The 22,992-nt window shown below is 33.8% G+C and overlaps 1 protein-coding gene and 2 long non-coding RNA genes across 6 annotated transcripts; 1 reads left to right on the top strand and 2 right to left on the bottom strand.

Annotated features, from left to right (window-relative positions):
- Positions 1 to 565: 565 nt before the first annotated feature.
- LOC118270016 (IQ motif and SEC7 domain-containing protein 2-like) lies at positions 566 to 22,351 on the top strand. 4 transcript variants are annotated; one of them, XM_050707099.1, is made up of 7 exons: positions 566 to 715; positions 1,072 to 1,281; positions 1,667 to 1,801; positions 2,034 to 2,245; positions 3,047 to 3,196; positions 3,786 to 3,883; positions 22,341 to 22,351. In XM_050707099.1, exons 1-6 carry the CDS (start codon positions 700 to 702, stop codon positions 3,876 to 3,878), a joined length of 816 nt encoding a protein of 271 aa, XP_050563056.1. In that variant the 5' UTR covers positions 566 to 699; the 3' UTR covers positions 3,879 to 3,883; positions 22,341 to 22,351. The 4 variants fall into 4 exon arrangements, with proteins under 4 accessions (XP_050563056.1, XP_035441326.2, XP_035441327.2 ...); XM_035585433.2 differs by lacking the exon at positions 22,341 to 22,351 and having other exon boundaries at positions 3,786 to 4,083; XM_050707100.1 differs by lacking the exons at positions 566 to 715; positions 22,341 to 22,351 and adding an exon at positions 965 to 983 and having other exon boundaries at positions 3,786 to 4,083.
- LOC118269760 (uncharacterized) lies at positions 6,059 to 9,155 on the bottom strand. The gene is made up of 2 exons (XR_004783147.2): positions 8,269 to 9,155; positions 6,059 to 6,319 (listed from the first exon to the last, which is right to left on the bottom strand). It is a non-coding gene; the product is annotated as an uncharacterized LOC118269760 (long non-coding RNA).
- LOC118269778 (uncharacterized) lies at positions 11,384 to 20,183 on the bottom strand. Its single transcript, XR_004783153.2, has 3 exons — positions 20,019 to 20,183; positions 16,222 to 16,562; positions 11,384 to 12,907 (listed from the first exon to the last, which is right to left on the bottom strand). It is a non-coding gene; the product is annotated as an uncharacterized LOC118269778 (long non-coding RNA).
- Positions 22,352 to 22,992: the final 641 nt, after the last annotated feature.

Below are 22,992 nucleotides of genomic sequence, written 5' to 3'. Positions count from 1 at the left end.
ACAGAAAGAATAAAATTTTGATCGTCACACTAGCTTGACAATATCGGGATTATATTCTAACTGCGTCCATTTACAATAGGTAGGTATCCTTCACCTTATGTATCTATTTAAATATTTGCGTAAAAACTCACACCTTTTTATGTTTACCTTTATGTAACTAGTTGTTCGCTTTTCTTTGTATTTTCTAGGACTCTAGGTTTTCCTAAAGTTTCAGTTTTATTCGAAGTCAATATAGCTATCTACAAAACAGTTTTTAAAATTTCTTTAAAAATGTTCATTTCGACGAGTATTGACAAGATACAGGATTTTTAAAGAACAGTCAGTACATAATTATGCCAACACCTACTCTTTGTGACATAATATCTCTTTAAGGATTAAGATAAATCATTTTCCCTGTAATTCTTTTCAAGAAACGACTCGAATTTAGCCGACTGACGTAGATTGAATCAGTCATTTTCCTTAGCATTCATTGATACATCCGGTAATTGCAATAACATTCCAATACAACTCTATATTTTGTTTTGTTCGAAGTATAATTTTATCTAATCAACAACAGCGTTGAAGCTCTTACAGATATGATAAGCCGTGAATCAGATGATAGGTACAAATAAATGATTAACACCTTTCGTGTCCAGTGAGTTTTCAATCACTTGTGACAAACAGTTCTGTGTCTTGTTTATTAATTTAATAATTAAAACCATGTCCCACCACCACCGTAAGTTACATTCTTCATTTAAACTTACTTCTCTTCATTTGTTTTGTTATCGATTTGTGAATTGTGATACGCTTTGTGACAGTACATTTTTGTTGTGTAATGTATAATTATTCTAGAAGAGATTACTACTAAAGTTTTCCTGTTGTAATGAGGTTAATGTTTTTGTTTTGTCATTAGTGTATCGTAGAGAAAGAGTAGAATATTAATCTAGTATACCTAATTGATTTCTTTTTACAATTGCTGAATATTATTCAGTTGCTAACTATGTGTAAGTAACTTTTTATAGTGGCATGAGCTTAAGTGACGGTTTAAACTTTAAAGTATGTAAATCTAAACTAGTTTATTTAAAATTGTAGATCCACACGGCCGCCCACCCCATGGTGGACCACCTCCTCCTCCTGGGGGTTTCACTTACGTCCCAGCTCCGGTAATGATGCCGGTGTACCAACCACCTCCACCCCCACCCCCACCAGAACCAGTCCCCCCACCCACCATTGTCACTAACTACATCTACCAGCAGCCGCCACCCCCACCACCACAACCTACTCCAGTCACCATCGTTGAAGGTGCGTATGCTTATTACAATACAGTACTTTCTACCATCATTCTCAAGTTACCTATCACCCACTTGAGTTCAATAAGGGTGTAATTGCGCACAACACTTAGAATACTTATCGCGAACACTAAGCCCTCTAATCTTATTCGTGGAATCAGCTTGCCAATATGAAGATAAGACAAATAATGAGTAACAAAAGAACCTACAATCGATTTAGTGAATAATAAACAAAAAAGTATTTTATTTATTTGTTTTAAAGTAAGTATTAGTACACAGGATTTATAATAAGAAATGTTGAAGATAGAACATTGAACGGGGTTCCACAGGGCACAATATTAGGTCCAACGATCTTTTTAAACAAATATATTTAGATACTATGGTACTTATATTTACAGAAATCAGAATTCAGCCACAACCAAGTAATCCATGGGCTAATTTACTGTCAACTGCTGAGGTGGGATTATCGGCAGTTGAAAAAGGCTTGACCCTACTTGAAACTAGGAAACAGGAAAGAATTACGAAAATTACTAGTAAGACAATCTATGAATTAAGTTCATAGTGTAGCCGTAGCAATGAGTTACTTTTACACATAATTAGTTTCTAAACAATCTTTGATTCCTTATAACATTTTTTTTTTGCTATCGCTTTGTAGTTAATCTTTAGATGCGTGGATTCAACATCTTCTAAGAAATATATTCTACGCTTTCTTCTTACTTTGATCTAAAAAAATTAAGACCACTATGCCACTATTTTTTATTACAGATACAATTGAATGGGTACCCAGTTCAGGTCCTGAAGTGGGTATGCTAAGGCATAGAGCTTTCGTAGCAGGCAGAGAAGGTTGGGATGGCAGCCCTCTTTGTGTGATTAGGGCATTCCACAACGGAGAGTTCGTCCCAGGCAAGCTGGCCATCCAACATCAGGCAGCCTACATCCCACATGCAGGTCGAGAGGTCCCTGTACACAACTTTGAAGTGAGTATAATTTCTGTCTTTCGTTTTTTTTTTTTACATTTGATGGGTCGACGTTTGGCCGCTATCTCACCTGGTGGTAAGTGATGATGCGGCCTACGATGGATAACGTCTGCCCATAAGCAACCTATTCACTCGGGCTTTGAAGACACCCAGGTTATACCCATCAGGAAACACAGACTCCGGCAAGGAGTTTCACTCCCTAGCAGTTCGCACAAGGAGGCTTGACCTAACTTAAATCCATCAATCATTAAAAACCTACTTTATTCTGCGAATAACTCATTAAAAATTATTTTCAGTAGCATTTTCCTTATAGAATGCCTATCTCAATTTGGACCGAAATTAACTTCTTATAAATGATTAATTGACGTCATCTTGATATTATGAACATGATTAACTATCGTTTTTATTTTCACTTTCTTGGTAAAATAAATTGTAGATATCTATCAGCAGTGAAATTATTCTGGATGATTATTCGAATTCGCCAATCCGCACTGAGCAAGCGTGGTGGTTAATGCTTAAACCTTCTTCAATATGACTTTTTCCGAGTTATATGTACTTTCTAAGATTATTTAGACACCACTGATAAACGGTAACCACTACGGCGTTCATCGTGATGATGTTGATAATGATGATTATGATGATGGATACTTTCTACAGATTCAACTACATGTCAATTCTTCAATTAATCATCATCATATCATCTCTTGTTATTATTAGCTATAGCTATTATATTATATTAACAAGAGATAATGAATCTTCGAGAAAAAGCATTGTATAACACGATTGCTGTTTAATCTTCAGGTGCTGTGTGCCTCATCACACGCTGTGCGCTGGTTGCCAGGCAGCAACGGCCAGGTCCCAGTAGGAGCCATCCCCGCTGGCAACACCCACAACGGCGAACCACTTTACATTGGACGTGTTACACACATGAATTCTGTCACACCCGGCAAAGTAAGTAATTTAAGTATTTGACTGCCAATAGAAAACTGTTGAAGGCAAATCCTCCGCTAACGTCGGTCACCGGTGACCACCACGGCGTTCAATGTGTTAAACATGTGCTTGTAACTTTACTGGTACTGCGGGTGATCTTGGGCAGCACTAGTTGTTTACCATCAGGTGATCCGTCTGCTCATTTGCCACCTTATCTCATAAAAATGCCTAGTGGTCATAAATACATATTCTGAACACGAAATCTCTCAAGAAAGGACATCATTCTATTTGGGCCTTTTCTGAAAGTATCGATACGTAGTATTTTTTCTTTTCGTCAGGACTTTTAGAAAAGTCCCAAAAATTTATGGAACCGTAATGGTCTCCTTTACTAGACCTAAAGTTGAACTAAATGATTTAAATTAAAATGAGCTCATGGCATAAACGAATTAATTGGGACTACTAGACCAAAATAAGGATTTAGTACCAGTCCCTTGTGTTTTACTTCTTTGAAATATGTTGTGCTCTGTTCAATCTAAAATCATCCTTGGGCCTGATGGGTTAGGTACACATTACATTACCGAATATTTATGTGTTTCTATTATGATTCCAGGTGCACCCTAGTCACGGATGCTGCTACATTTCGTTCAACGGAGGTGAAGTGGCGCACAAATCCTACGATGTACTCTGCAGAATTGTCGGTTGAAATGCCAAGCCAAACCAAAGAAAAAACATAAATAACTGTTACATTTTTAATACTTGCGTATCATTCAAAAATGTAAAGACAAGACAATCTCGATTATATTTCCAGCACTAATTTTATTATGGCCTGTGAAGATTTTTTAGAGTATTATTTAATTGATTAATGAAATTCGATTTTTTATTTGGTGAATTAAATATAAAATGCACCTATAAATGTTTGTTTTAATGGTTGATACAAGAGACACACACACATATTGATGGCGCCAAAGGATCGATTTTAGATGATTATGGTATACTAGGTTCTGCCAGTGGCTTCGCCTATATTCCCGAGGAATAAAAAGTATCCTATCACCCAAGTCACCTTAAACCCTGGTTGTATACCAAATTTCATCAAAACACGTTCAGTAGTTTCAGCGTGATTAACGGACAAACAAACTTTCACATTTATAATACAGTTAAACTTGGTTAAGTGGGACCTGGATAAGTGAGAAACCTCTACAACGGAACTCATACTGAAGTCCCTACCTATTGGCACTGAATTACCTCTATTAGTGGGAAAAACAACCCTCTTAATCTGTTTTTTGGGACAAGCCTGCCACAAGATCCCAAACCGCTACAACTCCTGTAAGCCAGGATCTACAGTAGATAATAAACATGAAAACACCGGAACACTGAAGTCCGGCGCGTCCCAGGGAAATCAATGACTGTCTTGGTTCCCGCAACGAAACAAACATCGTTTTGTTTGTTGATTTACTTATTCTTGTTCATTTATAATGTGCACATAACACATTGTTTTATTTAAGAATCACACCTCTTTATCTGAAATAACCCGTATGTTCACCTCCTTTCCTCCTTTAATGGAACCTTCTGTAAATGAGACAAATGTTTATTTATACCTGGTTATCTGAGACCATTTTGAAGGTCCCTTGATGTCTAACTTAAGGAGGTTTCACTGTATTAATAAATGTGATTGGTTAACTAGTTTATTGGTCCTTAAGGATGGCAAAGCGTTAGCTAGTGACTTATTACAATTTGTCAGTCAATTTCTTCTGTGGATAAGGTCATACTGTTGAAATCATGTACCTTCAATAGCACGGAATACAGAAAACTAGTTTTTCTATTCCGTGTACAATAGAAATAGTTTGTACTTTTTAACTAGAGGCGGGCAGAATTTAGATTTAAAAAGAGAACACCATAATGTTTCTGTCGTTTGTTTTTAATTGTGTAGGTTGTATTATTCTGGTGGTGCATGGCGGCAATAACTTGAATTTGAAAAGAGAACGCTAAATGTTTCTGGCCTTGTCATTTCGGGTCTGACGTCTCAATGACGTGTCATTTGTTTTTATTTTGCATTGTTCTAACGGCGCATTCCAATAACCTACCTATCGGTAGATTTGCCTACCAGAGGTAGTATTTTGACATAAGCTCCATACAAAATGTGTTGTAATGGATTGGAATGCGCCGTAAAAGTAGCAATAAATTGAATTCAGGTGCGTGCTGTTAGTAAACAAAAACTGTTTTTCATTTAGAAACATTAAAGTTAAAACTAACTTACTAAATAATCATAAAATTCTGATTAATATTTTAATATGAATAAAAACATACAAGTAACGCCACCTGCCTTTCAATGCTTGTACGAATGCCACCAATGTAGATATGAAAATGGAATTCATATACCATATTATCCTAATTTTTATTATAAGTTATTAGTAACTTAAATGGAAGAATGAAAAAAATATTTGAAAAAAGATGTCGTAAACATTATTTTACAACTGCTTTGTAAACGTAAACCTTTATCTTTCGATATAACTACAATGCAATTCTACATACAATAAATAGTAAGCCTCGTAATATTAAGTAGAAGAATATTGCGTACTTTTATTTATAGAATAATCCTAATGTTAATCTTAGAATGAATGAGGATTTCTAAATTTTTACAGGAAGGATTTTTTTTTTTTTTTTGAGGGGTGAATATCGTCCGTCATCATGACTTCTCCCGCCTTGAGCGAGGCGAGAGGGAATGTCAGACTCTTACTGACTAAAAACCACCCCGTTCCTACTCCTGCTTTTCGAGCCGGAGCCCCGGTAAACTCGCTAAGTAGTCCGCAGCTCCGGAACGGGAATAATCTAGGTAATATTTAGTGATTTAGGGACAAAAGCTCGTAGTCAATAAAATTCACAAACTAAGAATTAAAAAATAAATTTAATTAAAATAATATTAAGTTACATGATGAATACATAGCGTAGTGGTAGTTCTATGGCTTGTGTGGCTCGGATCTCTGTTCAGTCGTGTCATCTCATCATATCCATGGAGTGGTCAGTGACCTGGCCGCCATCTGGTGGTGGGGGCTGGAAACCTCCGTCATTACTGTAAGCCTGGTCTACCACAGTCACTCCACCACCACCGCTACTGCCACAACAGCAACTGAAGCAATCACCCATGATCTGTAAAATAGAAGAATAGGTCGTTTAGGTATTTCTTCATAATTAATTACTCATGATTCCGATTATAAATATGATTAGTTTCCTATATTACGAGTAAGACATTATCTCATCGTCAAGGTAACATGATAAAAATAACAAAATGCTAAATTTCCCATAACCCAAAACGCTTCAACCAACATCTTTAAATATGAGCCCTAGCATGGCTTGAAACTAGTCAAGTTCTCTCTCATTAAACAGTTACGTGAGTAAGTCGATAAAATAATAATCAATCTTTAAAGAGGTCAACGAAAGTTTAATATTTTGTTTTGTAAACTTAAAGGCAAACACATACTCTGTAATAGTAACTCGGTAACTTAAATTCTTATCTTTTACACTACAGTTTCTTTACAGTACTTTCGTCACCTCCCCTAATCTTCTTGTGGGTGTTCTAAGAACCGATTAAAGGACTGCAGTTTATTATACTGGGCATAGACCAGCAGCATTGCTCTCTGATTTATTTGAACTTTCTTAAACTACGATTTCCAATCTGACTGACAAGTGTAGAACAGCCCATGATGATATCTGTTATTGGGTTAATAAAACCTCGTATTCATGGTAAACATTTTGCTTAGCAACAGTTGATCAACGTTGTTGATGAATAGCGAGAATGCTGCTGGAAACTTTGTTTAAACTAATATAAGCTGATGTTTTCACTCGTCGGACGTCAACTCTGCAGCATGGCGCGATCAACTCCGCAACACAAGTGTTGCCCGCAACATGTTTATGCAACCATGTTGCTAAACAAAATGTTTACCATGAATATAAGGCTTAACAGTGATAAATTCTTTTAGATCTGATCATTTTTAAAATTTTGTTACAAATGAAATATTTTATCTTTCTAAAATATAAATCACAATGTATATCGCATATAGGTATTAACAAGCATATAGGAGCTTAGCAAAAATAACTATAGGTATGTATCTTTGGCCCAAATCTATAACAAATCTTAAAAACGTTCCAACTGATAAGATTAAGTAAATCGGTTTGTATTGAATTTTTGTTCAACAATTTCACTACAGAATAGGTATTACGTAAATAAAATAATATTGTGAGGATAATGAAAGTAGTTAACAATGAAAATAATAAGAGAAATACTGCTGGAATCTTTTTCGTGGCAAGAAATTACTTATACTACAAAACTTATAATCAATATTAGTACTAAACTTAAAAAAAGGGGAACGGACTTCAATTTTCTTTACCGCCTCCATTTTTTTGTCAAGAAATATCCCTAAATCCTTTTCCTAAGTCTGAAAAATACTATGCTGAAAACCGCATAGAAGCCGGTTCAATAAAACACGCGATTATCGCGCACATACATACATACAGGTCAAACCTCCTTTTCTAAGACAGTTTAAAAACAACTAGATAGAGCATTCCCCAACCGCTGACTTCTCTAAGAATAACCCCTAAACAAAGGATTATAAAGACTCATCATCAACTTTGCCTTTGACTGTCCACAGATGAAGTATACATAAGAGTATTTGCCATAACTTGCACTGTTCGCCATAAAAGATTCTACTGCCTAGTTTCTATCAACTATGTACTCTCCTGGTTGACTCTTACGACAGCCGCGGGAAGAGTACAGGGTGATGAGATTTACATAATTATCAATTCTGCCTTCACGACACGGTAAAAATAGAAACAGTAATTAAAAGATAATGAAGTAATTACAAAATAAAAATCTTTTTTCCTGTTTAAAAATCTTTCTTTTACTTAAAAAAAAAAACATATTTTTAGAACATTTTTCATAACAAAAAATATGATAAAATTATTTTTTTTTTTTATATTCTCGTTTTTTTATACAACACAAACACACTATCAAATTAATATTATCGCCTTATTACCTTTGTTGTTATGTGATCTTATGAGTGATATAACATATTTTTTTATTTAAATAAAACGAGACTTACATTTATTTGACTGCACCCAGCCGCTGACCCTGTTACAAAACTGTTATTTATTTTTACAAACGACTTATTATGTAGCCTACTTGTTAGCTAAAGCGATGCTAGTGTTCGAACTGATAAGATAATATCACCGATAATTCTGCACCAAATATTTTTTTCGTACGAATTTCATGAGTCACTTATGGCCTTTTTCATATTTTGGCTATAAATACAGAACCGTTGACAGCTCTTGACCACTCCGAAGTTAGGCGTTGGCGTAGTGAGCGAGACGCCATTAAGGTAAAAAGTTCATGAGCGACAGAGACAACGATATAGTTGCAGCATACGTCACGTCGGTTAAGTTATATCATCAGTACTGTACACAAATAGGCACAATTGCTAAGGAAAATGGTAGCATACAATACAGACGTGGCAATTCATTTTCAACTTAAATAATACAATATCAATGATTCAAGTTCCAAAAAACAGATTTGGTATCTATTAATCAGTTCTTCGTGTGATAATGTATAGGATTTAGGTACAAATAACTTAATTAATTGCTATTATCAAAATTTCAGCCAGTTGGTTGTATAATGCCTAACAGTAACATAATGTAAATTGACACGTGTATTTAGAAAGGTACACCCACATTGTCATCAATATCTTAACATTATATAACGTCAAACTGCCTCATTGGCCGAATGGTTGCAAGTGCGACTGCCGGACAAGGTTTCCATTCCCGGGTTGGGCGAAGTATTACTGAGCGTTTTTCGGTTTTTCGAAAATTTCTTAGTAGTAGCACTGAATCTGAAAATGTGCCTGACTTATAACATTAATTGTGAAAACTGTGTGTACATTGTTCAGTCGCATCACGTGCCGTAATATGCACCTCTGCCTCACCCTTCGAGGATTACAGGAGTGACGATAAAAAAAAATTATAACGACACTCACAAATCTCAAAGCAAAAATATACAGTACAGTGTAACACCCACTTTTTACCAGTTATAGTATGACTTATGAATAAGCATTATCACCAAGGGCAATTATCTAAAAAAAAAAACTCAACTGGTAATCGAACTCGAAACCTTCAGCACGGGAGTTAAGGCGACAAGACAAGAGGCAGTTCGGTTTGTTTACTATACCCTAAGCTCGTAAAAAGTAAATAAAAAACATGTAAGTGACGTCAAGTCAAAAATTAATTGTTCTCTTTCTGAATTTGCAATGCCGCTGCCGTTGTTAAATGAAATAAAAAAAAAATATGCCAGCATTGCAGCGACAGCGTTAACCATAAACAAAAAAAAACAAATGACAAGTCAATGACGTCACGCCTGAAATGAAAAGGACAAAAACTTAGTTTGTTCTCCTTCTAACGGCCTCTTTTTCCAAAGCCAGATAAAAACGGAAGAATATTTTTTGAATATTTGACAATTCTTCCATTCTAAAAACTGTCAAATGTCAATTTTTATTCTACAGATAAAAGTTATCTAATAAAATATTTTGCCACTCTACAAAGGTTTACTAGTACCTACCTACTTTAACTTGTTCAGTCCTTAAAAGGATAGCCGATAAAAACATAAGACGTTACATGTAAACATGTACCTGTATTCATATGTGAATATGTAAATATATACGACACATACTTATCTAAACCTACGTCTCGTATCATACATATACTTATACTTTGTCAAAAAATGCATGAATCATCACTGGCTATCTACAATCGATTGGATTACTCACCTTTACCTCTTTAAAACAATGCCCTATTATGGTAATAATTAAGCAGATTGTTTTGACGTACGTAATATTAAGATACTGTATTTATTATCGTCATTTACTTCATGATATTTTTCCTTACAATCTGGAGAGCCTTGAGAGCATAAAAAATATTGTAACTTAAACCTTTTGTATCTTAATTATTATGTTATCGGCTTACTCACGTAATTGTTTGACGAGGAACTCGACTAGTTTCAAGCCATGCTAGCATGCCTTTTGTATCTTGTATCTTGAACTACTACTCTTATATCTTCATGATTTTTGTTTCAATCGCCTTTTATTTTCAGCACCCTGTCAGCAAATTGTTATCATATAGGATGTGCACCACCTACCATCTTCTTTACATTAATCCTCACACAATGACTCTTCGATCTCCCTATTGTATCATATCAGAATTTTGTTTTAGTCATAGGACTATAATACCTTGGCTTGTTGCTCGCTTGGCTGGTTGGCAACGCATTCTAAATGCCTCTGGTGTTGCAGGCTAAGTTAGCCTTTAACCATCACAAGGCCAGCGAGCCAATCTGACTTTAAATATAAACGACCTTTATATATTTCTTTATCAAATTCCATACATCCATTGTTTTTTTTATTTCATTTTGCATGCAAATTTGTATAAGCGCATTAATAAACACCGTGACTTTATTGAAAGCATTTACCTATATAAAATCTCCAAAGTCAACCTAAAATTGATTATTATTGGTCTAAAATTGATTTAACCTTTTCTCAAAACTTAATTCTTTTCTATTCCCCCTTTCTGAATTCAATGGAAGCATTACTTGGCAAAAAGCTTTTGGTATATTATCAAAGGGCGAAACATTGGAGACTCGCGTAACAAAAATTGATTTTGTTATTACAATGAATTGTTAACCTACATATATTGTAGGTAAAGTATATATTGGAGTGTCTGTTATATCAAATACCAGCTAATGCCCGCAGCTTTACTCACGTGCATTACGGACATTGTGACTTTATTATCTTAAATAAAAGTAACCTAAGTTACTACTTAGTACATCAGCTAATTGCCAATAAAATTCCTGTCAAAATCGGTCCAGTCATATCCGAGATTAGCCGGAACAAACAGACAGACACTGACAAAAATGGTAAAAAAAATATTTTGGTATACACCAAAATAACATATTCATATACATGTACCAAATAGCAATTATATCAATATTACAAACAGACACTAAAATAGATAAACCCTACATTACATAGCACTTATTTCTATCTATTTTTTTTCCTATGATGTATACAAACAAACTTATATTTCCTAAATAGAACGATTGTACATATTGGTGTACGATTACACACCGTCAAAAAACACTTGAAACACACATTTTTGGTAATGAAATAAAACAATGGAAACATTAATATAATTTTATCTCATTAAATAAATACGTAGGTAATAAAATATTTTTTGTAATATGTGTGATAAATATTTAAATATGTAAATCTATATAAAACTAGTTCCTTACGTACTTTGACTGAGGTCTAGTTATTTTGCCTATTTACTTCATATAACAAACTGTACATTGAACAACTATACATTCGTATTTCTTATAAATATAAGTTCAACAAGCCTACTATGTTTTATTATCACAATGCCTATATGTATTTTCAATTATATATTTGTATTGTATTTTATATAAATATGTGTTTTAAATTATATACAATCGAGGTAAAATAGGTATATTCTACCGATATTATCACAATTACAAATGTGTCTCCTATCAACGTAGACACTTGGAAAAATACACAATTCATATCTTGAAGCCTCGATTAAATGATAACAATAGAAGGTAGAAAGATTTCACAACGACATTACTAGAGAAAAATTGTAGAAAAATGGTTTCTTCACTAATGCACGTAAAGCTAACATAATTAACAGCTGCAGTAAAAATGGCATTAAATGTCTTTAAACTAAAGTTTACTTTTAAATGACAATATTTATACAATCTCTTATCTCAGTTTTCACAGCTTAGAAAAGAAATGTTAAATATTATAGATAACAACTTTATCTTTCATCCCACGCTGTGAAACGCAGTACAAAATAAAGTCCACCATTTACTTGCTTAAAAATAACATAATGTTCTAAATTATTTGGTAAAATATTTATATATTAACAATGTTTTTCTACAGTGTAACATTTAGTATCCTTGATTGCTGCTTACTAACTTACTGTTTAAACAAATAACTTTTATGTTTTCCCATGAATCCCCAGGTTTTACTAGGTGGATAGATCATTTACCCTGTTCCCGATATCCAAGAGTTATTTGGCAGAACATAATGAAATTTTACTTGATAACACAAGTTTATATATTCTTGATAGTACAAAATACTTGCATAAACGATTATATCAAATGCTAAAGAGAATGGACACATGAAATAATGTTAATTCGATGCCTCATCTGCTTAGACAGACTTACACAAATTCTACATTAGTATTATTTAGATAATAACCATTTTAAATATAAACTATAATAATTCAATATAATGGAGAATGTTTTGTCACCTTCTAGCAAAGTACAAATGAAGGGAACAAAACATTTTACAGTTAAAATAAGTACATTATCCCTTTACGTATAAAAATAAGTTTTTGTGACAGAATACGGAGGTAGCCCTATTAATAATGTCTAATATATCTGCAAGCATTTCTCTTAGAAGCTATACACGTGTTTAAACGGTTTGCCAAATCATTTGAGGTTAGGGTTTTCAATATCTGTATGGTGGAGGTGCAGTTGGCTGGGCCACTTGACCGGGCTTAGGTTGTTGCACGATGACGTTCGTGTGGACTACAACTGGACGCTGAGGTTCGCTGCAACAGTCACAGCAACAGCACGGCACGCAGCAACAGCAACAAGGACGACATCTAATGTTACAACACATTCTGAAACATAATAAATGTTCTGTTAATACGTTTTCGTAGTAGGTGTAATAATAGGTGGACATTTAGTTCAAGTCATTGTAAAAGAAGACTTATAATGTGGACTTTTAGATTCTGATTTGGTTGTGTATGGATATACTGTGTACTTTGTAGAGATGTGTTTGCCGACCGATGCAAATACAGTCAAATGAATCATCGTTGTTTTTCTCTTCAATGTAGAATTAGTCAATGACTAATAGTCATACAGTTTAAGTGGTTAATAAACATACCACACGGGATTTTACTAAAAAATAGTTCCACTACTTGGTTTATAGAGAAAGTAGAAATATTTTTCAAAATTATGTGTTTTCGATTCTTTATGTTCATAGTGTATCTGGACAACATTTTAGACAAATTCATTTAGTTCAGTGTTGATATCTGGGGGCACGGCAGTGCCCCCGCCAAGTCGAGCAAAAAAAAAGCGGCACGGCCGTACCATCCTTTTCTCGAAGCAATTCGGGCCTTTTTCGACCCCCTATAATTCGGTTGTGGATAAAGCAAGAAACCTGAATCTTCAGTAACTAATCCGGCATTGTATAAACACGGAATATTTAAAATTTCAGTCAATTTGAACCAGTAGTTTAAGAATGACAACTTGTTAAAGTTTCTAAATTTTGTCACTCACTGACTCACCGATCATCAAAAGTCCAAGGCACTTCTAGCAGACTTAGAAGCTTCATATTTGGAATACATATAGAGTTTAGTGTCTTAATTATGGGAAAACTTAAATATTTTGTAATCTCGGTCCAGTTTTCCAAATACACCAACTGCATCAATAACTTTGTAATCCCATATAAATATATGGGATTACAAAGTTATTTATGCAGTTGGTGGTGGTTATAAATTTAATAGGTGTAGATAGGTACCTACCATATGAGGCAAGGGAGGGGGTATAGGGTGGGTAAGGGTGTGTTTAGCCCATGAAACTGAACAACATTATTACTTGTAAAATGGTCGACGTAATGAAAAACACATGATTGGACATGTCTTGAAGTACGAAAATCTAATATTGTTTTATTACAATGTATGTGTATGTTTTATTGTTTTATTATAAAAATAAGAAAATATCATAAGACCTTTAACAAAATTCGTTAGAAGTAGATGGTATCAAAAAGAAAGGCTCTACAAAAAGAAGTGAGATCCCATCAAAAACATCCTGTAAAAAACCCAAGTCTCGCAGCTCAGTCTTTCTACCGTCAAAAGTTGTGAGATCCATGTAATACCAAGTCGGTTAATCTATTTAGTGTCTACTTGAAGGACCTTCTGTCTTAAGTTATTACATAAGTTATTATCATGCCAATATTAAAAATATTTAACGTTTTAAACAAATAGATCGACTTGGACGTCGCATGAAAACAAAATGAATATTACAATATTATATTAGATTCTTTAGTCTCTCGCGCCTCACGCGATTGAAACTCTCGTTCCTGTTGGTCGCTGGCCCGTCGTGCTGTGTAGTGTGATACATACTAATAATCAAATCAAGCGATGTCCAAGTCGATCTATTTGTTTAAAACGTTAAATATTTTTAATATTGGCATGATAATAACTTATGTAATAACTTAAGACAGAAGGTCCTTCAAGTAGACACTAAATAGATTAACCGACTTGGTATTAGATACATGGATCTCACAACTTTTGACGGTAGAAAGACTGAGCTGCGAGACTTGGGTTTTTTACAGGATGTTTTTGATGGGATCTAACTTTTTCATAAAACTACATAGTATTACTGCCTAGATTCTACTAAAAATAGCCTTTCGGCAAACATTTAATCATCATGAGCATGTTTACTTATCTAGATACATAACAAATAATACTATTATATTGATTATTCACACATTATCACAGATTATCGTTGTTATTGAGATATTATTATTGAAATCACTACTTATACTTACAAAAATGTTTGACATCTTGATCAAATGAGCATTATTTATATATGTATATATAGATCTTTACTAAGTAATATTATACAGAGGATACATATTGTCTCTTTGTATTGAATAAGCTCGAAAATAACCATTGAATAGGATTTTTAATAGGTTACTCTTTATCACGATATTTGTACAGGAAATGCCAGAGAGAATTATCAAGGTTCCTGCTATAAGTCTTATATACTATAAGGAATAGTTTTTGCTATATACTGGACATAATTTCAGGGTCAGTTTGTAAATGTGTACCAAATCAGATTAATCTAGCGTGTAGGTAGGGGGACAAATTCTAACTACTAAATTTGACTCAAACAAACAAACAGGACAAGCTAAACAAAACCGTTTAAAAACCAATGAACACATAACCTAAATAGGAAATCGGTTCCAGAGTCATGTTTGACAGTTATACTTGATGCATACATGCAAAACTTCACGCCTGTCTCCCATGGGGGTAGGCAGAGACAATGGAACGCCAATACTTGATACTATTCCAACAATAAACTAAAACTAGAGCAACAAGGTAGGTGATCAAATAAAATAAAATGTACAAAGATCACAGGTACCTATAGAAATCGATATTCAGGCGATAAGTGGCAAAAAAACCTAATTGTATCGTGTTGATAATATTGAAGTCAATAAAGCTATCAGCTAAATAGGATAACATTAGGTACTTAATTTAGTACGTAGTAACAATATAGTGTTAATAAAATCGAAGGTTCGTTTATTGACGTGATAGCCTCTTCAGTCATTGCCAGTCTTGACCTGACAACGTAATTGATGAAGGTGCTCTCAGAAAAGGCTATAGTTTCAGCGAAGTGACTCACTTATTGTAGTGTTGTAAATTAAATTATCAGCACTAGATAGAAGGCAAATGTTCACAGATCTTAGTGGCCTTCTGTTAAGACTATAGTCAAATAAACACACCAATGTAGATGGATGTGTTTTAGCCAAGTTCCGAGCTGTACTATGTTGGAACTATGTATGTCATACAGTTGTGTGTTACAGATATACGAGCAAAGACAAAGTTTAGAACAAACACAACACAAAAGCTACATCAATCACGTATACATAAGTACTCACTTGGTTTTTTGTGTGTGACAAAAAAATATATAAACAGAAAAATGACCAGGAAGTCACACCAACGAACCAATTGTGACACTGTTTAATAACCTCCATCAACACAGAAAGATACCCTGGTATTATCAGGTGCTTATCAACATTGATATCAACATGTTAGTAATTACTAATTACCTCCACCTCCCACCTCCCACCTAATGACTCAGCCGACTACATTATACAAAAGCATTGTTAAAAATATAATAAGAAAAGGTCGTCCACTACTCTTACCTTAACTAAAAGCTTTTCATCTGTACATTTGGTTAGGGTCGTAGCCTGGGTATCCTTGTGGTGGGGGGTAGCCTTGGTAGCCGCCTTGTGGTGGGTATCCTCCGGGCGGCGGGTATGGGTAGCCGGGTGGTGGCGGAGGAGGTTGCTCGTACACTACTGGCGGTGGCTGCTGTACCACGGTCACTTGCTGTGGCGGTTGTTGCTGCTGGCCGCATGCATTGGGACACAGGCAGGGCACCAGGCAGCAAGCACTCAGCGCCAGGCAACAAGGGTTGCAGCAGACCTCACAGTCGCCGACGTCGAACGAAAGACACAAACCCATCGTCACGCACCAGTGTTAACTAAAATCGATACCAAGCTGTTACTTACTCTACTCCTCCCACACCTTCATATACAACTAAAATAGCGATAACTGATAAATAATAAAAAATGTTCTGTCTTTTAAATAAAGTGGAATTAGTACCAGAGTCCTTATTGTAGAATGACAAAATGGCGGAGTGTTATCATTGTTAACGCTGTTATCGCACGTGTTATCTACTGATAAGAGTAGTCAGCCGACACCAGTACTATGTTTTGAGGAAAATGACTAAAAGTCTTGGAAATACTAAAGGATGCGCCTAAAGGAAGTACGTAAGCAATTACATGGTTCTCAAAACAAATATGTTTTATTATTTACCAGTTAAAAATCCAACCTATTTTCTAAATATTATAAAGACTATGCTACACAGGAGATATTTTAGTCAGTATTGACAGAACGAATGATTCATTAATATATCTATTGTGCATATAAAAGAAAACATTATCACAACACTCGGTTTTAAATGAGATTAAAAACACTGATGGTGAAGTAACTTTTGTCACACCTAAAGATATGAAAGACATATAAGTTAATTAAAGAAATTCTAGAACACATTTTAGTGAGGTCGGTGGCGACGTAGATATCACAAAGCAGTTATACAGCGTCTACGAAACGGCTACGCAGCGTCTACGATGCGGCTACGAAGCGTTATGAAAAGGCCACAACATGCTAATAAACTTAACTAAGGGACACTTAAGTTTATTAAAAAAATCATTTATTGGGCACTTTAGTGGGATCAGTGATAACGACGAATAGTTACGCAGCGTCTACGAAGCGACTACGAAGCGGTTACGGTGCGCTGTATTTGGCCATAGAAAAATCGCATTCCAACGAGTATTGTCAACACTTCTGTTTTTGATAAAGAATAGAGATAACGATTGATAACTGTAGGAAAATCAACTCTAATGCTTTGTAATAATATCACAAAATAAACTAGCCATTCCGGGAAAACTCAAATAGGCATGTATAAACTATTCTAGGTAATGTTTTGTTGGTCACGTTTTGATAAAAGTAGGTAATATTTATTATGAAATTATCAATTGTAATTTTATATCAATATATCATATACTGTAGATATTTGCTAAGTATTTAATGATATAATTTCAGCTAGCAAGATATTAAGGCTTAAAACACGAAACAATGATAATATTATTTATTGTATTCGGCGCTTAAGTTGATAACACTCACGTGTTATGCTGTATGTATATAAAATACTTGAAATATTATTCTATTAGTCTAATGGCTAAAAGTAATTACGATACATAAGTAGACTTCTAACTTCATTAAACTATCCACTAAAGTCTAATATATATGTCTGTAATGAAAAACATACATGGATGACACATTCAAGTCGAAATTATAATAATTATGGATGAGTAAAATGAACAATGAATCATCACACACAACGAAATTAGAAGATTTGAAGATAACATCATTACTTTAAGCTTGTTACCTGAACAATTCATTATATAAATTACATGAAGTTATAAGAAGTGTTAGGTACAAGCGAATGTCTTTTATTATTATTATTTTTTGCCCATAAGAGGGGAGAATTCATTATATTATGTCTTTAGCCTTGGGTGAGGTGAGCAAGAGAATGCAAAATTACTGCCCTTAACTCAAAACGCTTCTATCAACATCTTTAAAGAGGTTAAGTTTAATATTTTGTTTTATAATAAATATTAAAAGCAACATCAGTAGCATGTAGGAGCTTAGTACAGTACATATTATAAGATACTTTACATTACTTTTGTCACCTCCCCTCACTTTTTCTTGCGTGTATTATAAGAACCGATTAAAGAACAGTCTATACTTTATTTTTGATGGGAGATAATCATCCCATGGTTTCTCTTGGCCCAAGTGAGGCACGAGGGTGTGTCAGATTCTCACTGACTGTAAACCCCGTTCTTATTCCTACTGAGAGCCAGAACACCGCTAACCCACTGAGAATAATACCCAGTAAAAGGCCAAAGACAGGACATTATGTTATGTTATATGAAGAATTTGTTTTAGGTATTTACCAACACTATGCCTGGTCTAGAACCTTGTACTCAATACATAGTTACGATTACTAAGAATAAAACAATGGGGCTGATAACTAAATTATGCATTTAGTTATAGCTGATAACTAAAGCGTAATATTGATCGTTAATGTAATATTCAGTGTGACATTACGCCTTTATATCTCCTAAGGGGTAGGCAGAGGTGCACATTACGGCACATGCACAGTGTACACCTATGTTTCACTATTTGCGTTATAAGTCCCATGTAATAGGGGTTGAGTGATAATATGAAAATGATAGGTTAAAACTATGTAAAATAACTATCGAGCATTAGAATTCAATGTTCACTGAAGATGAAGATTATAATTTAACCATTGACATTGCGCCATAAAATATAAAAAAGGAAATATAAGGTAAAATGCTACCATATACTATTAAACATACAAGTTATAATATCACGCAACTTTTGCAATTATGAAGAAATGCACACGTACTCGTATGTTACCTACTATATTAGTTCTCATTCTATCCACATAATGAATGATCTTGTGAAAGAAATGTTCATTTGCAAATGTAAAGCAATTGTGTTGCGAAGTAGGTAGGTATGCAATGTATACCCATCTGCATTGTACAATATATATTTACTAAGAAACATGTGACTGAAGAAGCAAATAATAAGATGAAAACTGTATTGCTCATATCTTTTTTTATCGTTTTAGTGTTTATATTACCCACGTGTTTTCCCACCAATTACCCCGATTAAAAAACCAGTCTCCACTTACATAGTAAAGATCCAGTTGTTTACAACACCTAAACAACATAATTCACTAAAACAAACGACCTCACCTTATTGTTAATTAAAGCTAATGTTTTATTACGTTAAACTAGCTTCTAACCTTCTCTTCACTAAACAGCGAAAGTGGTTCTTATGGTATTCCCGATTAAGTATAATCTAACTCTGTGCCTTTTATTCGATGTATTCAGTATTTGTAGCAGTGGACGTCTCTCGGCTGATGATGATGATGATGATGATTCAGTATTTTTTTTTTTGTGAAGGAATAGTAAACATTCGTACACCCTCACAAGTTTGCGCATTTATTATGTTAGTTCCTATACAATAGAACGAATAGATAAGTATTTCTACCTACTTATAATATTATAAATATCTAACGACAAAATATTCATACCAACTTCGAAAATATAATTGTGTAATGGATGATGGATAATATTTACAACCGTTAAATTACTTTAAAACTGAATTCTAAGAATAATATCTGTAAATAAACAATCTAAACATATTACTCAATTAATTTAAGGTGTTAATTTTACATGATTAGTGTTTGTGGACGACCAAAGTTTTAGTATATCCCAAATAAATTGCAATCTACAGTAATACCATTTGTTTATTAGTAAAAAAAAATGTATTAAACGCTTACCTGGTGTCTTTATTTAATAAATTAAGGAACAACACTGATATTTCGTAACCTTTACGTACAAACACAACGTTATAACAACATGAATGAATCAGTTGTCTGTTAGTTGCAGCGGTTTGTCACACTGCCTGGCGAAACAGTAAAACAGCACGATGACGCGAACGCCTGCGCACTACAGTCTGAAACAAAAACAACGCTCCGTCTCTCTCCCACTACGATGAAAAACTACACGAGTAACAAAGACAACACAATGAAAACTAACTTATCTGTAATGAAAATGAGAGCAATGCCGAATCAACCTTGTTTTATTGCACGTAGAAAACGGCTTACCATTTACGTGAGGGGAAAACCTGAATTAATTTATTGTTGTATGAATAATACAATGAATTTATTTGAGTCATTATATTAAGTAATTCAAATTATATGAAATTTAATCTACCCTATCTTAAAATAATAATTTCATTAATTTAACATTTTATCTTATTCGTTTTCCCAGACTGTATCATATTACTGTTTTTTTTTTAATCTATAATATAAAAATAAGTCGAGTTTTCCTTCCTGACGCTATAACTCCAGAACGCACGAACCGATTTCCACGGTTTTGTATTCGTTGGAAAGGTCTCGGGCTCCGTGAGGTTTATAGCAAAGAAAATTCAGGAAAAAATTAAGAGAAAAGCAGGAAAACAGGGAAAATCATTGATGGCGAAACGGAGTTCGCCGGATTTGCTAGTTATCTATAGAAGCACAAATCATCGGAATTTTGTTTATTAAAAGATGTATAGTAATTTTCTCGTCCACACTACACAATACTGGTGCAAACTAGGTGCAACATTTTCTTTGCGCACCTCTCTAATGTCTTAACGCATTTTTGGGGAATAAAGGCAGTATAATAAATATACATGTATAAAATGAAAGCAACATCTATACATATAATAAAATCGTAGAAAAGTGCTGTCTGTACATTGAAAATAAAAATAAAAAAAATAGCAGGGGTTATTGTTATGTCGATGTCGAACCCAAAAATGTAATTAACTTTTTTTTTGTCTGTTTGTCTGTTTGTCTGTTTGTCTGTTTGTCTGTTCGTCTGTGCGCGCTAATCTCAGAAACGGCTGGTCCGAGTTGGATGCGGTTTTCACGAATATATTGTGGGATGCTTAAATTTACATTTAGTGTTTGTTTCATGTCAATCGGTTCATAAATAAAAAAGTAATGTCAAATTAAAGAATCACGTCGAACATTCTATGCTTATATCATTAATCTCCGCAACTATTTGACGGATTTGGTTGAAATTTGGTACAGATATAGTTTAGAACCTTAGAAAGGACATAGATATATTTTTATTTCAAAAATCAAAAAATAAAAGTAAGAAATAAATTATTTATAAATAATTCTATGTCGATCGTTACACGACTTCGGTTCATGTTATTGTTTTAATTCATCGAAAAAAAGTAAATAAATAGTAAAAAGGTATGAAAAAGATAATATCAATATAATAAAACATTTAGTACAAAGAAAATGCTCTAACGGAGTATAGATAATTCTATGTCGATCGTTACATACGACTTCGGTTCATGTTATTGTTTTAATTCATCGAAAAAAGTAAATAAATAGTAAAAAGGTATGAAAAAAATAATATCAATATAATTAAACTTTTAGTACAAAGAAAATGCCCGAACGGAGTATAAATAAATAATCCAAGTTGTCTTTATCCTCGATAGATGGCGTTGGGATCGAAATAGATCGCGCTATGGTTTCGTTACATTCATTTGGTTGGGTATCGGCCGAGCGCTTCGGTACTATCGTAGAAAAAGGGTATTATCAGTCGTATGATTATTTGTCTGTAGTGGTCCTGCTGTTTCGTATATTCTAAATTGATTTCGTTGTATTTGTCAATTAATAAGTTTATTTGTTGGGTTTTCCTGGTTTTTTGGTTAAACTATTTAACGTAGGTTTAGTTTGATATCGATTATTAGTAGTTACTGTAGTTAGTTTTTTTAATAAAATTGTAAGTCTAATTTATAAATTAATTAGATTAGATTTAAGTCGTTTCTTTTAAATTATTTAGTTTAAGCTTGGTTATTATAGCATAGAGGATAGGTTGTAATATAGTTTCTTTTTTAATTGTTATAAATTCGTAATTCGTAGCTTTCTTTAGTTTTAAGTTAGTTTAAGTCCGTTTTTAAACTATTTTTTCAATGCCCTAAGTGAGTATACATCTATTAAATTCAAACGCAGAGCTCATTATGTTGATTTTTGAAGAGTTCCCTGGAATATCTTCCACATCTCATTTTTGAAGAGATCCCGCGAGATCGGTAACTATGTGGTTAAAACCAAAAATTTGCCGGAAGTCACTATTCCACGCGAACGAAGTCGCGGGCAAAAGCTAGTAATAAATATTAATATTAGACACGTATTATCTAGTTATTTACAGCGCATGTTGGAATATGAAAAAAGGAACACTAATGTCCGTTTTCTACACCAACCGTTATTACATTTTCAGCAACCCCAAAACTATACCTAACAGTATAAGTAAAGAGTAAGTTTAGGCGCTTCCTGGCGCTAAGTAACTCTTAGTTAAAATATGGTATAAAGATACTTAGTTGTTGAAATAGTCATTAAACTAATACCTAATCAGTGTCCCACACTACGACAATAGGGATGATGACAAAGTATGAAAATTAAAAATCGAATTAGTCATTCAGTTAGATAATGAAAAAATATTAGACACGTATTTCTTTATTTTGTCACATAAGATAACAATACTTTGATAAAACTAATCAAAGTTTAGGAGTGGGAGCAAATAATTACGTATTATATGTCTATATAACTACATAATTATAAAACGTACCTAGAAGTGACGTCACGAGATATTTCAAATCATTATGTCTTCATAAGTATTTGTTTCCGTAAGAAAATAAAACATACGTGTCTAATGTTTTGAAATAATCTATAAGGCGGACATTAAAACAAAAATTAG

Source organism: Spodoptera frugiperda, chromosome 30, assembly GCF_023101765.2.
Source record: "Spodoptera frugiperda isolate SF20-4 chromosome 30, AGI-APGP_CSIRO_Sfru_2.0, whole genome shotgun sequence".
Taxonomy (NCBI): Eukaryota; Metazoa; Arthropoda; class Insecta; order Lepidoptera; family Noctuidae; genus Spodoptera; species Spodoptera frugiperda.
Note: the sequence above shows the minus strand (reverse complement) of the source record. Positions and strands in the feature narration are given on the sequence as shown.